The 11,921-nt window shown below is 43.4% G+C and overlaps 1 protein-coding gene across 1 annotated transcript; it reads left to right on the forward strand.

The window, feature by feature from the left end:
* The first annotated feature begins 661 nt into the window (after positions 1-661).
* On the forward strand, positions 662-11,921 carry si:dkey-54n8.4 (coiled-coil domain-containing protein 92). The gene is made up of 4 exons (XM_040131501.1): positions 662-1,066; positions 1,409-1,549; positions 7,419-7,466; positions 10,748-11,921. Exons 2-4 carry the CDS (start codon positions 1,417-1,419, stop codon positions 11,464-11,466), a joined length of 900 nt encoding a protein of 299 aa, XP_039987435.1. The 5' UTR covers positions 662-1,066; positions 1,409-1,416; the 3' UTR covers positions 11,467-11,921.

An 11,921-nucleotide genomic window follows, 5' to 3' on the forward strand; every position in this document is an offset into this window, starting at 1 on the left:
AAAAAAAAAACAAGTACAATATGTGTCTCTGAAATGTGAGTTAGAAGAATAAAGTGGCATAAAAGTGAAGCACCCAAGTAAAGCACAAGTGAATCGAAACTGCACCTTAGTACAACACTTGAGCCACTGCTACATATTTAAACGTGTTTCCTATTTTCAGCAAAGAGGCGACCCTCTTTTCTGGAGAGCCCGAGATCAAACCGAGAAGCCCCCATGAGGCCCGCGGCCCGCAGGTCGAGAACCCCTGCAGCAGCCTCGGCCTGTCTCTGTCCGTGGTGCTGAATTCACACCCGTCCAATCACGGCGTGCGGGGTCCCGATGTAAACAACTCGATTGGTTTGCAGCAAGCAGAATTTTTAAAATGTTCGCTTCCTAGTTTGGTTTTTGTTCTTTTGTTGTTGTTGTTGTTTTTAAATGTATTCATCTATTTTATTCATTTTTCCAGTGGGCCATGAAAGTGTTGTGTTTCCCTTTGTGCTCCCACGAGTCCCGTATCGATCCTCCTCAGAGTCTGCGCGACAGCCGGATGAGGGGCCGGTCCCTCCAATCAGCTGTCACGCCGGCTCCCGTCGTGCGATGTTCTCGCGTGTTCTGGGCACGATGGCTTGTTTTCATCATTTCCCAGCGCAGCCGTCCGCGGCGGCTCGGTGTCTCGGTCGACGGGCGAGGGAGGAGGAGAAGGTGTGCACGCTGACAAAATGGACTGCGCACTTCCGCCACGGGCTTTTCGTATCGACCGATTTGAAATCCTCCTCGTCCGAGTGATGCCCGACGCAGGTGTTTCAGCCGCGCGGTAGCGGCTCTTTTGCCAGAGGAGAGCGGGTGCCACGCATCGCGGTGGTTTCGCCTTTTCACGCAGATGTCCAGCCTCTTCCTCCTGTAATCCAACGGCGTCACATACAGCCGAGAAGCGCTTCAGCGCTCCAGATACAGTGTCTTTGGGTGAATGCCGCAGCCTACGGGATTGGGACCAGCACCGGAGGCCAGCATGCCCGGATCAGGGGACGCTTTTATAACGCGTGCAAATCACATTTCTTAAATTTTGGCACTTCACGTCAACTTAAAGGTAAGCAGAGACACTTTTGTCAACTTATTATCTAATGCAAAGGCTCAGTTGTCGATCCCGGCTGCACCCTGGTAGGAGCTGCATGGTTTCTCCCGTTTCTGTTGATGTCTCTGGTCATCAGTACCTTATTTATAGCTCCCGCATGACCTCAATACCTAACTTGCACTGTAGCTGACATAAGCAGTGTTGGCAGCATGAGGAAGTGACACTTCCTAGCTGGAGTTCAAGCTTTACGGCGTCCTACGAAGTTAAACAAGGTGGTCTCTTGGAATGAATGCTGGTGGAGTAAGCCAAACAGTCAGTCACCGCCATTCCTGCGATTCCCTCCCTCTGTCTCTCCAGACTCGGCCATGGGTGATGAGAGCAGCCTGTCGCGGCAGATCGAGAGTGTGGAGAGGAGCGTGGTGTTCCTCAGGCAGGAGCACCTCACCTTGCTCCATGGTCTCCACCTGGAGATCCTCTCCCTGCAGAAACGATGCTCAGGTGAAGGACACACTGCGGCTGTTGTTACTGTGCGTCTGCGTGTGTGTGTGTGTGTGTGTGTGTGTGTGTTTGTGTGTGTGTGTGTGTGTGTGTGTGTGTGAGAGTGAGAGACCACAAACTTTTAGGTGACCATGATGTCACTCACGCCAAAGACGTGATTTGTGGTTATGTCGTCTACTAATGCTTTATAGAAATGTAGATAAGCGGTAAGTATACACTGGCCATCGCACGTTATCCGAGTGCAAAGGAACGTCTCCAAACTGCTTGTTTTGTCCAAGAAAGACTCCAGAACCCAAATACATTCAATTTACTATCATATATGAAAACAAAAAACAGCAAATCCTCACATTTGACAAGGCAGAACTAAAATACGTGTGGCATTTTTGCTTTAAAAATTACTGAAAGGATTTATCAGGTATCAGAGAACTTGGCGATAAATTCTCTGGCGATAAAATGACCAATCATTTCAGCTATAATGAGTTCCCGTTTGAGTGATGCCTTTGGCCCATCCTCTTCTACTGTTCTTTTAAGCTGCTTTAGTTCTCTATTTATCAGAGAGACCCTCCTCATTGACCCCCCCTACCCCCTCAGAGGGAAGATTTGTTAATATTTTTAATCACGGGCTTGATGGATTAGCTCCATGACCTTTTTTTAATGAGGGTTTTTTCACTTTATAATAATCCGTCAAGCCTGCGCCCAGATATTCTCATGATTTTTTTTTCCAGACGGAACATTGTTCATCTAATGCGCGTCTGCTCCATCAGTCAATGCCAGACAATGACTACATGGTGATGTCATGCTACAATTCCTGTAGATTACATCATTTGCCGTTTGGGGCCTAATGGATATGTTGTCCAAAATAATCAAGCGATCAAGTCTATGTGAACACACACATACAAACACGACTACTACTATAGTCGTGAGTCCCCACTGTTTGATGTAATTAATTCCCCGGAGGCTTTCCTTATCCTTTACTATTGCAGCCACACGCCTGAAGCCAACACCCTAACCTTTCGCTGCAAGCACGCAATACAGGAAGGATAGGAAGAACAGGAAAACCACCCATTACTCCAACTTGGGAGTGTTCACACATTGCTCCAAGGTGATTAGCCCTAGCGCTAACCTTGTAGCCACACCAGAAACACAGCCTTGATCAGCAACTTTAGTTGTCTCAAGTATGTGTAGCAGTTTGTTACCAAGTGAATCCAGATACAAACAGTGCGTAGCTTAAATAAAATGAGCTGAATGGATTGCATTAGTGTTAGTGTTGAATTTTATCTGGATGTAACTGCCAGCGGTGGTGCATTTTCAGCCATTCAGTTTGTTGACATGTCTGTAGTTCTTCTTATGAAGTGGGAGATATCTGTGTCGTCTGTGTCAGAAAATCCCGACGGCCTTGAGTCAGAGGCTGACACGAACAGTTTTTCCTACTCGTCTGTTCTTAATTACGGTTTAAATGATGTGACATGAACGTGGCATTAACCTGGTCATAATTGTAACCTAAAACCCTGAAACCAAGTCCTGAAATAAATAGTCTTTGAGGGGGAGAGAATCCCCTTATGCGCCATTATAAACAGATCTTCACAGAGTGAATACAAGTATATACATATAAACATACACATGGAGCAGACTAACACAAAAAAATACGCATGCACACACACATTTATTTATTGTCACACACACGATACAATCTCAGAAAAGATGCATGCAAACATATCCATCATGGTTTGGTTAATCCATAGATCCGTAGCTTTAGTAATCCATATGAAGGGGATTGTGGTTAAACAAAATACAGAAAAGGAGAGGGGGAGGGTTGTGTGCGTGCGTGTGTGTGTGCGTGTGTGTGTGTGTGTGTGTGTGTGTGTGTGTGTGTGTGTGTGTACGTGTGTGTAATGTTGAGAGACAAACTGTAAGAAAGAGCCTTACACCCGTAAAGAGAGAGCGTGTATTTCTAACTGTTTACTCCTCTTGTGCTTCTCTACCTCTGTCTGTGTGGCTAAACCTTCCGAAACACAATAGTTTGCGTCATTAAAATGTTCTCAACAATGACTAGGCCTCCAGAGAGATTCACTGCACGTTCTAGGTGGCAACAAACATATTCTCATAAACACAAATAAATCATCTTCCCGCAGCAGCCGGAGACATGAATCTGCTCAGAAGTTTGTATCTGCCTGTAACACAGCCTTTCATTTCCACATGCCTCAGAGGTTTCTGTGGGATTGCATAAGCAGGGATATTATAATGCATCATTCACTAAAACACTCATCTTCTCTCTTTGCTGAGCATATTTAAAGCTTCTTTCATGCCAGAGTTGAAAATCTGTTTTTTTTTAAGGCAAAATAAGTCAAATCTCGACTATGCAAGCTCATAGATTTCCACTACACAAGGAAAAGGGAAACTGAAAATTGCAAGCTCTCAAAAATGAAATCTGAGCCTAACTGTGGGTAGAACTGTCTTTTTTTTTTTTTTGTCTGTATAAACAACCTGCTTTTTGTTGTTGTTTTTTGTTGATGTTAAATCTTTGGGAGCTAACTAACTGGAACAGCCACAACAAAAATACATTTATTAATAGATTCAAAGTTGATCGTATCCCCTCCGGTGCATATCCACAAAACACTTCTTGAAATCCTGTAGTTAGGGTCTGGCAGGTGATATTTTGAAAGTAGTTATAACACGCATAACAATTTGGATTGATGTTGGCGGAGAAATATGAAGGAAGTGATGAAAAGTGTGGGGGACGAGTGTGAGGCGCGACGCTGATAGGCCAATGCAGTGTGCAGGTGTGATAGGTGTTTGCTGCCAGCTCGCTAAGGGGTAGTGTGGAAGGGTACTGCAAGGTTGAGCTGACAGTGGTGCCGTGCATATTAACTCTGCCTTTGTATTGTTGATCTCTGTTTTTGTTTGCTGTCGTTCTGAGCTCCTCATCAGCATAAAGGTGCTTATCCTTCTGTCTCCTTGAACAGCAAGCTAAATCAATTTTTGTCTTCTGTTTTCGAAATGGGGTCTTTTTTTCTGATATAAATTAGTTTACTGTGTGTCATAGAAATCAATTAGGTGTGTCTCTGTGTGTGTGTGTGTGTGTGTGTGTGTGTGTGTGTGTGTGTGTCTGTGTGTGTGTGTGTGTATGTGTGTTTGCCCTTCAAGATATCAGTAACATTCAAGGTTGAGCCATGAAACATAAACCCTGAATGCTCAGTGAGGCTGTAGGAGATAAGCCTGATCAACAAAGCAGATCATACACTGGGGGCTGAGATGTGCTGAGCGCCCCGTTCTCATTGCTTGGCTGTTATTTCTTACAGTCGGCTTCCTGCTGTTAGATGAACTCCATAAATCCTTCTTGCAGTTGTGAATGAGAATAATAACTAGAAAATAAAAGTCTCGAACATTTGGCAGTTACAGTTCAATACTTAAGCAGCAATCAGCGAGTCCGTCTTTCTGTAGCTGCCTCTCTGGGTTTCCTCTATCCCCCCTTCCCTCCTTACTTCCTCTCGTCTCTATTATCTTTCTTCCTCCCCTCTTCACCCCCTCTGTCTTTCTCTCTTCATGCCAGCTGCATGGGTGGGCGTGTTATGCTGACTGCAGAGGGAAGGAGAAAGGGTGTGACAGAGAGAGCACGAGGAGAAAAGAAAGGCTAGAAATAACTAACACGTGCTGTTCTAGATTGATCTAGATTATCTTTTTTTCACTGAAGGGTTTCATGGCAAAATGCAAATACTTTCTTAATAAAATTAGACAAATCCAATGCTATGTAAAATATTCACAGTTTTGTAACCAAAGATTTTAGCCACTTTGCTTATAAACTTAAATGAACACTAATTATTTAAGAGAAAGAGTTTAAGTAAACATCAGTCGAACCCCTCATGTCAGGGCTGCTGTTTGAACATTTCTGGCCCTGGGAAAATGAAATAAGGCAAATCTATGCCAGATGAATTTAAAAATGACTGGCGCTACATACACACACACACACACACACATACGTTTGCGTGCATGAGTGTGTGCTGAAGCTTAATGTCAAGATTTCGCTGCAGTCGAGCCTCCCTGAATTACCATTGAGATGAGTGACAGGACAGACACGACTAGCGGTCTGATTCCCACCACCACTTCAGAGACACTAAACTGAAAAATTTTTTATCCGGGACAATCCAGCACCACTAATAACTGACTACCATATACCAGTCTGATACGTTATCTTCTCAAAAACATAAACCATTAGTTGCTGTATTGCCAGAACATGAGATATAATCCATCCAGCATCTAAAAATGCCAGAGCGCCAGATATCATATCACGTAAATTTTGGATAATCCTAATCATGTTGGTGGGGCGTCTCACAGTAACATGATTCAACTCAATTACTACTTCCTACGCAGCTAAACAAATGTACAATCATGTCATTCATCAAAAGAGTTTATTGTCCAAACCAACATTCAGACAGGGAAGCTGCTGAGACTCCATTGCCTGCTCCCTGTCTGTTTTTTTTTTTTTTATGGCATAAGACATATGGTTGCAAAAGCCATCCTCTAATGCAAGACATAAAAGCCATCTGCAACGTAACACAGAGTATACCAGTATTCAGAAGGAAAGTAAACTTCTTTCCAGAAAAAAAATAAATAAATAATCACATATCACCTTTATAATTCGTCAGTGTGCAGAATGTTTCGGTGTGAAACTGTAGCTTTGGGTTGAAAGTTACATCAGTTGTTGTGATACATGCAGCCAGTAGTGTTTTTTTTTTAATGTAGTGAATATAGCGAATAATGATTTCAGTGAAGAACGCTAATCATGCTAACATGTCTTATTGAAGTTACGGTAAAGAAAGTTTGTCTCCAGACTGTGACAAGTACTGTAACAGGATGTCATTGGCCAAGTCTCTGGCACACATTCTTAGATGTAAAGTTTCAGATTTAGCTTCATAAATTATGTATGAGCTCACTGAAAATGTGCTGCAATCTGCATCAAGCATCTGTTGTGTTAACCAGCAACAGCAGACATAAAATGTCAGCATACAGCTTAGATAAGACATTTTAAAACCACTGAGCATCTGTATTTATGCACTAACAATATGTTTTCATGTGGTTTTTATATTTCTGTCTCTTTACTAGCTCATAATTAAACAAAAGAGGTTAGCTCCATGATTTAACTCCCAAACCTGCATATTGACGCAAACAACGCGAAAACTTGAAAGGATATGTCCTTCTACTAGACTGCCGGGGGACTTCCCATGATGCAATGAGCTCCTCCCTCCTTCTCTCCCTCTTCAACTGTATGCCTTCATATCCCATTAATGCATGTAACTAACTTGACTAAAGTAACTAAAGTACTCTCCCGTACTTTTGTGCTTTCTGGGCTCTCTCCTCTCCTCCTGTCGCTTTCTGTAGGTATTTCCGCTTCCAGAGCTGTAGAGTCTGGATCTGTGACTGAAAACCACCTACTGCCCCTGTCTCATTAATTAGGATTATTTGTCTTATAATTGGTTTTATTATTGTTATTGTTAGTCTTATTATTAGTCCTACTATTAGTCCTATTATTTCCTTATTATTATTATCATCAATATTATTATCAATATTATTATTATTATCTCTTTCTCTCTCAACCCAGTAGGTGTCGGCAAACGGACGCCCACCATGAGCTGGGCTCTGTTCAAAGTTCCTACCTGTTAAAAGGGAGTTTTTCCTTGCCGCTGTTGCCATGTCCTTGCTCATGCGGGAATGTTGGGTCTCTGTGAATAATATTATGAGTAGAGTACAGTCTAGACCTGCTCTACATGAAAAGAGCCCTGAGATAACTTCTGTTATGATTTGGCGCTATACAAGTAAAATTGACGTGACTTGACTCTTTCCTGTGTTTTTGTCTTTCTCTTGTGTTTTTCAGAGTTGACAAGTGAGCTGAAGGTAAACCCTGCAGGCAGAAGCCAAATAGGTATGTTTTAAAAAGTCCGTTAAATACTCATAGTTATAATGAATTAATTCTCTGCCTGTGTTCTCTCTGTCTACATTTCTACTATTTTTGTTGTCTTCCTCTCGTTTGGAGACATAAAGACAGACTCATGTTTATATCTCTCTTGGCTAGGTTGCACTTGGCCGCACTCAGCCTCCACCCCCAATCGACCGTCTCTCTACGCCTGCATCCATCTCTGCCTCCCTCTGTCCTTCCCACCCTCCCATCCCCCAGGGGACAGATCCCTGTCAGCCACCCTCCTCCCTCTCCTCACCCATGCCTCCCTATCTCTCACTCCTCTTGACTTCACCTGCAAGCCAGAGGAAAACTCTGACAAACCATACGCAGTCAAAATCATGGGTGCAAAGTGCATCTGCGTTTCCCTGTGTGTGTTTATTAGCTGTTTTCACAAAACAAATTTTCCCAATTTTGAAAGAATTGGTCACGGCTGGATGAGGGCAACATGTCCGCTGTGAAGATATAAAATAAGTTGCAAAGACAGCATGCCTCGACATATTTGGCTCGTAGCTGACGTTTGCAGGACCATTGGTGGTGTCTGGATGCAGGGATAGGCACCATTTTGTCAAAGCGAATTAGAGGCAGACCAGAGAAAGAGGAGTCATAAAGCTGTATGAATGTGTGTGTGTGTGTGTGTGTGTGTGTGTGTGTGTGTGTGTGTGTGTGTGTGGGTGTGTGTGCTTATAGAGAGTAAAGGGGGGCTGAGTTGTGCTTGGCTGCACAACTCAGTCATTAGACCCTATCTCCTTTTTCCAGGACAGCTATCCCCCGATCCATCAATACAGCATGGCCCTCTGTTCTTCCCCCACCCCGACAAATTGATCCATCCTCTTTTTCTTTTCCTGCTCTAGTTTTTCCTCGAGGTCCCGCTGGGGGTGTCCACTTACAGACTTTGCTCAAAAGGAGAGAGACGTAGAGTCAGGAAAAGAGAGAGAGAGCAGAGGAGGTGGAAGGAGAGAGGTAATGAGAGGTGGAGAGGAGAGCGATTAAGGGAAAAGACAAGGCGGCAAGATGCGGTCAGCTACAGACACAGAGGAGGAGGAGTAGGAGGAGGGGTATAAAAGGAAATTAAGATCACATTAGGTAATCTATAGTTAGCATATGAGCTCAACCTGGGTGTGGTGTTGGGCTACGGAAAATCTGAGACTGATTGGTTCTCAGTAGATCCATCCTGAGAGAGAGGGAGAAATAGAGAGGACTGGGAAAATATGGAAGGAAAGGCATAATAGAAAGGGAAAGTCACAGATTGAAAAGGATGACAGGGAACTCATAGAGACAGAAAAATGATGCGAAAAAAATGAAAAGACCCTATTACATTTAGACCGAATATGGATCCAGGCTTTAAAAAAGTTAAACCTCCCGCCGCCCTTTGGGATTCTCCTACCCAATGAACCTGGCTTATTTCCGTGGTCAGAGGCATCAGTGCTGGCCTCTGGATATAATGACCTTCTCCTCTGGTGAGCTCCAGCTCAGTCAGCCTGGAGGCTGCTGTACTGACTCAGGGCTTTTCGTCCATACCTCCCTGTACTCTGGGAAATGAAAGAGCACAAAGGAGGCCTGCAGTAGCGAAAAAAACAAAAAACAACAAAAACCCCAAAAAACAATAATAAGCAGCATACTGTGTTAAACCTGACCTTGGCACAGGGGTTGAAGTTCATGTGGTGAGCAGACCTCAAGAAGTAGCCTGTCTTTGTAGCTGTCTTGAGAATGATGCATTATCAGTACAGGTTAATGATGTGAAAGAACTGAATTGCAAGGACTAGCCCGTGTGTACTGTGCACTATACAAACATTAACTGTGCCTTACCTTTAAGAAGTAAAGGATTGTTTAATACAAAACAACATTTTTAGGTTATCTTTACTGTCTACTTTCCTCTCTCTCACTCCACTCCATCATCAGTAAAGTGTACGTAGTGGATGACTGGCACAGTTGACTGCAGATGATATCATGGTATCCTGATAGATATCCTGATGACTAGATTACTTTCCCGTGATATGAACATCCAGGAGGTGGACAGAACATTGGTCTGATTAAACATCAGAAATCTTACAGTACATCTTAGTACCGCAGACTGCAGTAGGGCAAAAATGAGGGTTTTTGTTTTTTAAACACAATCAACAGCAATTTTGATCATTGATTATTTATTTAGTTGGCAAAAATGGCAAACATTTCTTGGTCTGGTTTCTCTAATGTGAGGATTTGTTTCTTTTCTCTGTTTTATATCTTTATAAAAAGACTGTCTCTAATTTTGACAAGTTGTTTCGAGACATCACATTTGGCTCTGGGAAATTATAACATCATTTTTCGCTACTTCTGGGCAGTGAAACATAATGGTTAGTTGCAGTTCTTTAGGTGGAAGCTTCAAAAATTAACATATGGTTGAATCAATCTCTGACACATTGCAAACAGAAAGTCAATATCATAAGCTCCAAAAAAGTAGTGTTGCGGCACTGCTGTATTGGAATACATTCAGCTTTAAAGGTGCTATATGTATATACATTGGCTATGTAGTGATAATAAAAACTTACATATACCTCCTTTAAGGGGGTTCATGTTTTTATCTACACCTCTTGCATATTGTGATATTTGTAGAGGAATGGAAAATTACATGGGACATAGATGAGGTTATCTTATAAACACATCCCAGAACATGATTATGCTAGATGATAAAGATTACATATTGATATATTGTCCAGCTCTAGCATAGCCAGTCAGTTTTGGCGTGGTATAAACGTTACTCTTTGTATATGTATACCACTTGGACCCACTCTAAAGCCCCCATGCCATTTTTTCTAGCTCACAGATTATTCTCATCAGACTCTGAGAGGAAACGAATGATTTCCAAAAATAATCAAGGTTTAGTCCCGTTAATTACTTTCAAATCTATTTAAATGAACAGATCCAAGCCAAAATATGATCTGAATAATCTTGGAGTTGTGACTCCATGGTTCATATGTGCTGAGGATTAGAGCTGTTGTGACCCAACAAAGAGTCAGCTTTGCATATAGAGAGAAGATAAGTGCTCTGGGTCTATGGTAATGAACATAGTTATTAAACTGTGTGTATATGTTGTGAATGGTTCGTACACGTGTGTCCTGATTTTCTTTTTGTGCGCACTGTGGAAAGAGCATTCAGATAATTTTACTTATTTTGTGAATTGTTGGGTTGAACTTTTACAGAAAAATACATTTAATGAAACTCTTGTGCACTCTTATGTTTCAACATTTGCATTTCTTCTCTGTCAGAGTTACAGGAGGAAGAGGAGCTCCTGGAGGGCCACTGTCAGGAGGTGGAGAACCGCCTGGCAGAGCAAGAGTGTACCTTAGGAGAGCTTCGTAAGGAGCTGAGTCACAAAGGGGCTTTGGTGGGAGCCCTCAGAGCCAATCTCAAAGAAAAGGAGCGGCATTTCCTGGAGGAGCTCAAACGCCGCAGCCACTGTTCAACCATCCTCAACACGGAGCTGCAGAAACAAACAGAGGCAGCAGCATACCTTTCCTTCCAGCTGCACGCGGCCAGGCAGAAAGTGCACCACCAGCGGCTGCAGCAGAGGCAGGGACTCCTCGCCAGGGCCAACAGTCAGGGGACCCAGTACAGTGCCGAGCAGAACTCAGTTTCTCCGCAGATGCCATCAGGAGCCTCCCCTTCCTCTCCTGTGGTCAAACCCAAGCGTAAGAGCGCTAGGGCATCTTTGAGAGTGGAGAGAGCTCGGGAGTGTGTGCCCATTGAGAGAGTGATGGGCCCTGCAGAGCCCACAGCCATGCCGGACCCTGCACTCTTCCTCCACCCTAGACGGCACAGAGCTCGCTTCAGGCACACTGTGGCACAAAGACAGCCTCCAGTAGGCCTGGAGAAGGAGGATGAGGAGGAAGGAAGTGGGGAAGGACCGGTGGAGCCCCAGGATGAAGCGACCAGACTGGTGTCTTCAGCTGCAGTGCCCCCTGCTGCTGAGACGAAGGCAGATTAGCAACTATTGTGACCTCTGCTTTCAACTACAGTGTGGTCACTGGTCGATTATCTTCTGTCAGACTGTTGATGCTGTTAACTGTTGATCTGCACCTTGACTGAATTGATATTGAGACTTGTTTTAGCTATTGAATTATATTACACATACCGCAGAAACTTTTTTTAAATTGACTTTGATATAACCTTGCAAAGCGAAACTCAGTGAGTGTCACTTTAAATCAGTCTTAAATTAGAATGATCTTGTTTACACTGGTGACACATGCTCTATATACTGTGGGGCCATATTTCAAATCAACCCCTTTTAGATTTATGTTGAAAGTATGGTAGCAGCCATTTTAGGTGTACTACAAGCCAAGCTGTGTGGCCCAGCCAACTGTGACCTAAGGCCAACCATAAATCACTCCATGTGGCCAAATGTTTGTGTGGCCAGCAGAAAATATCTGAAGTGGTGGACAC

The sequence above is a fragment of the Xiphias gladius genome, chromosome 7 (assembly GCF_016859285.1).
Source record: "Xiphias gladius isolate SHS-SW01 ecotype Sanya breed wild chromosome 7, ASM1685928v1, whole genome shotgun sequence".
Lineage (NCBI taxonomy): Eukaryota > Metazoa > Chordata > Actinopteri > Istiophoriformes > Xiphiidae > Xiphias > Xiphias gladius.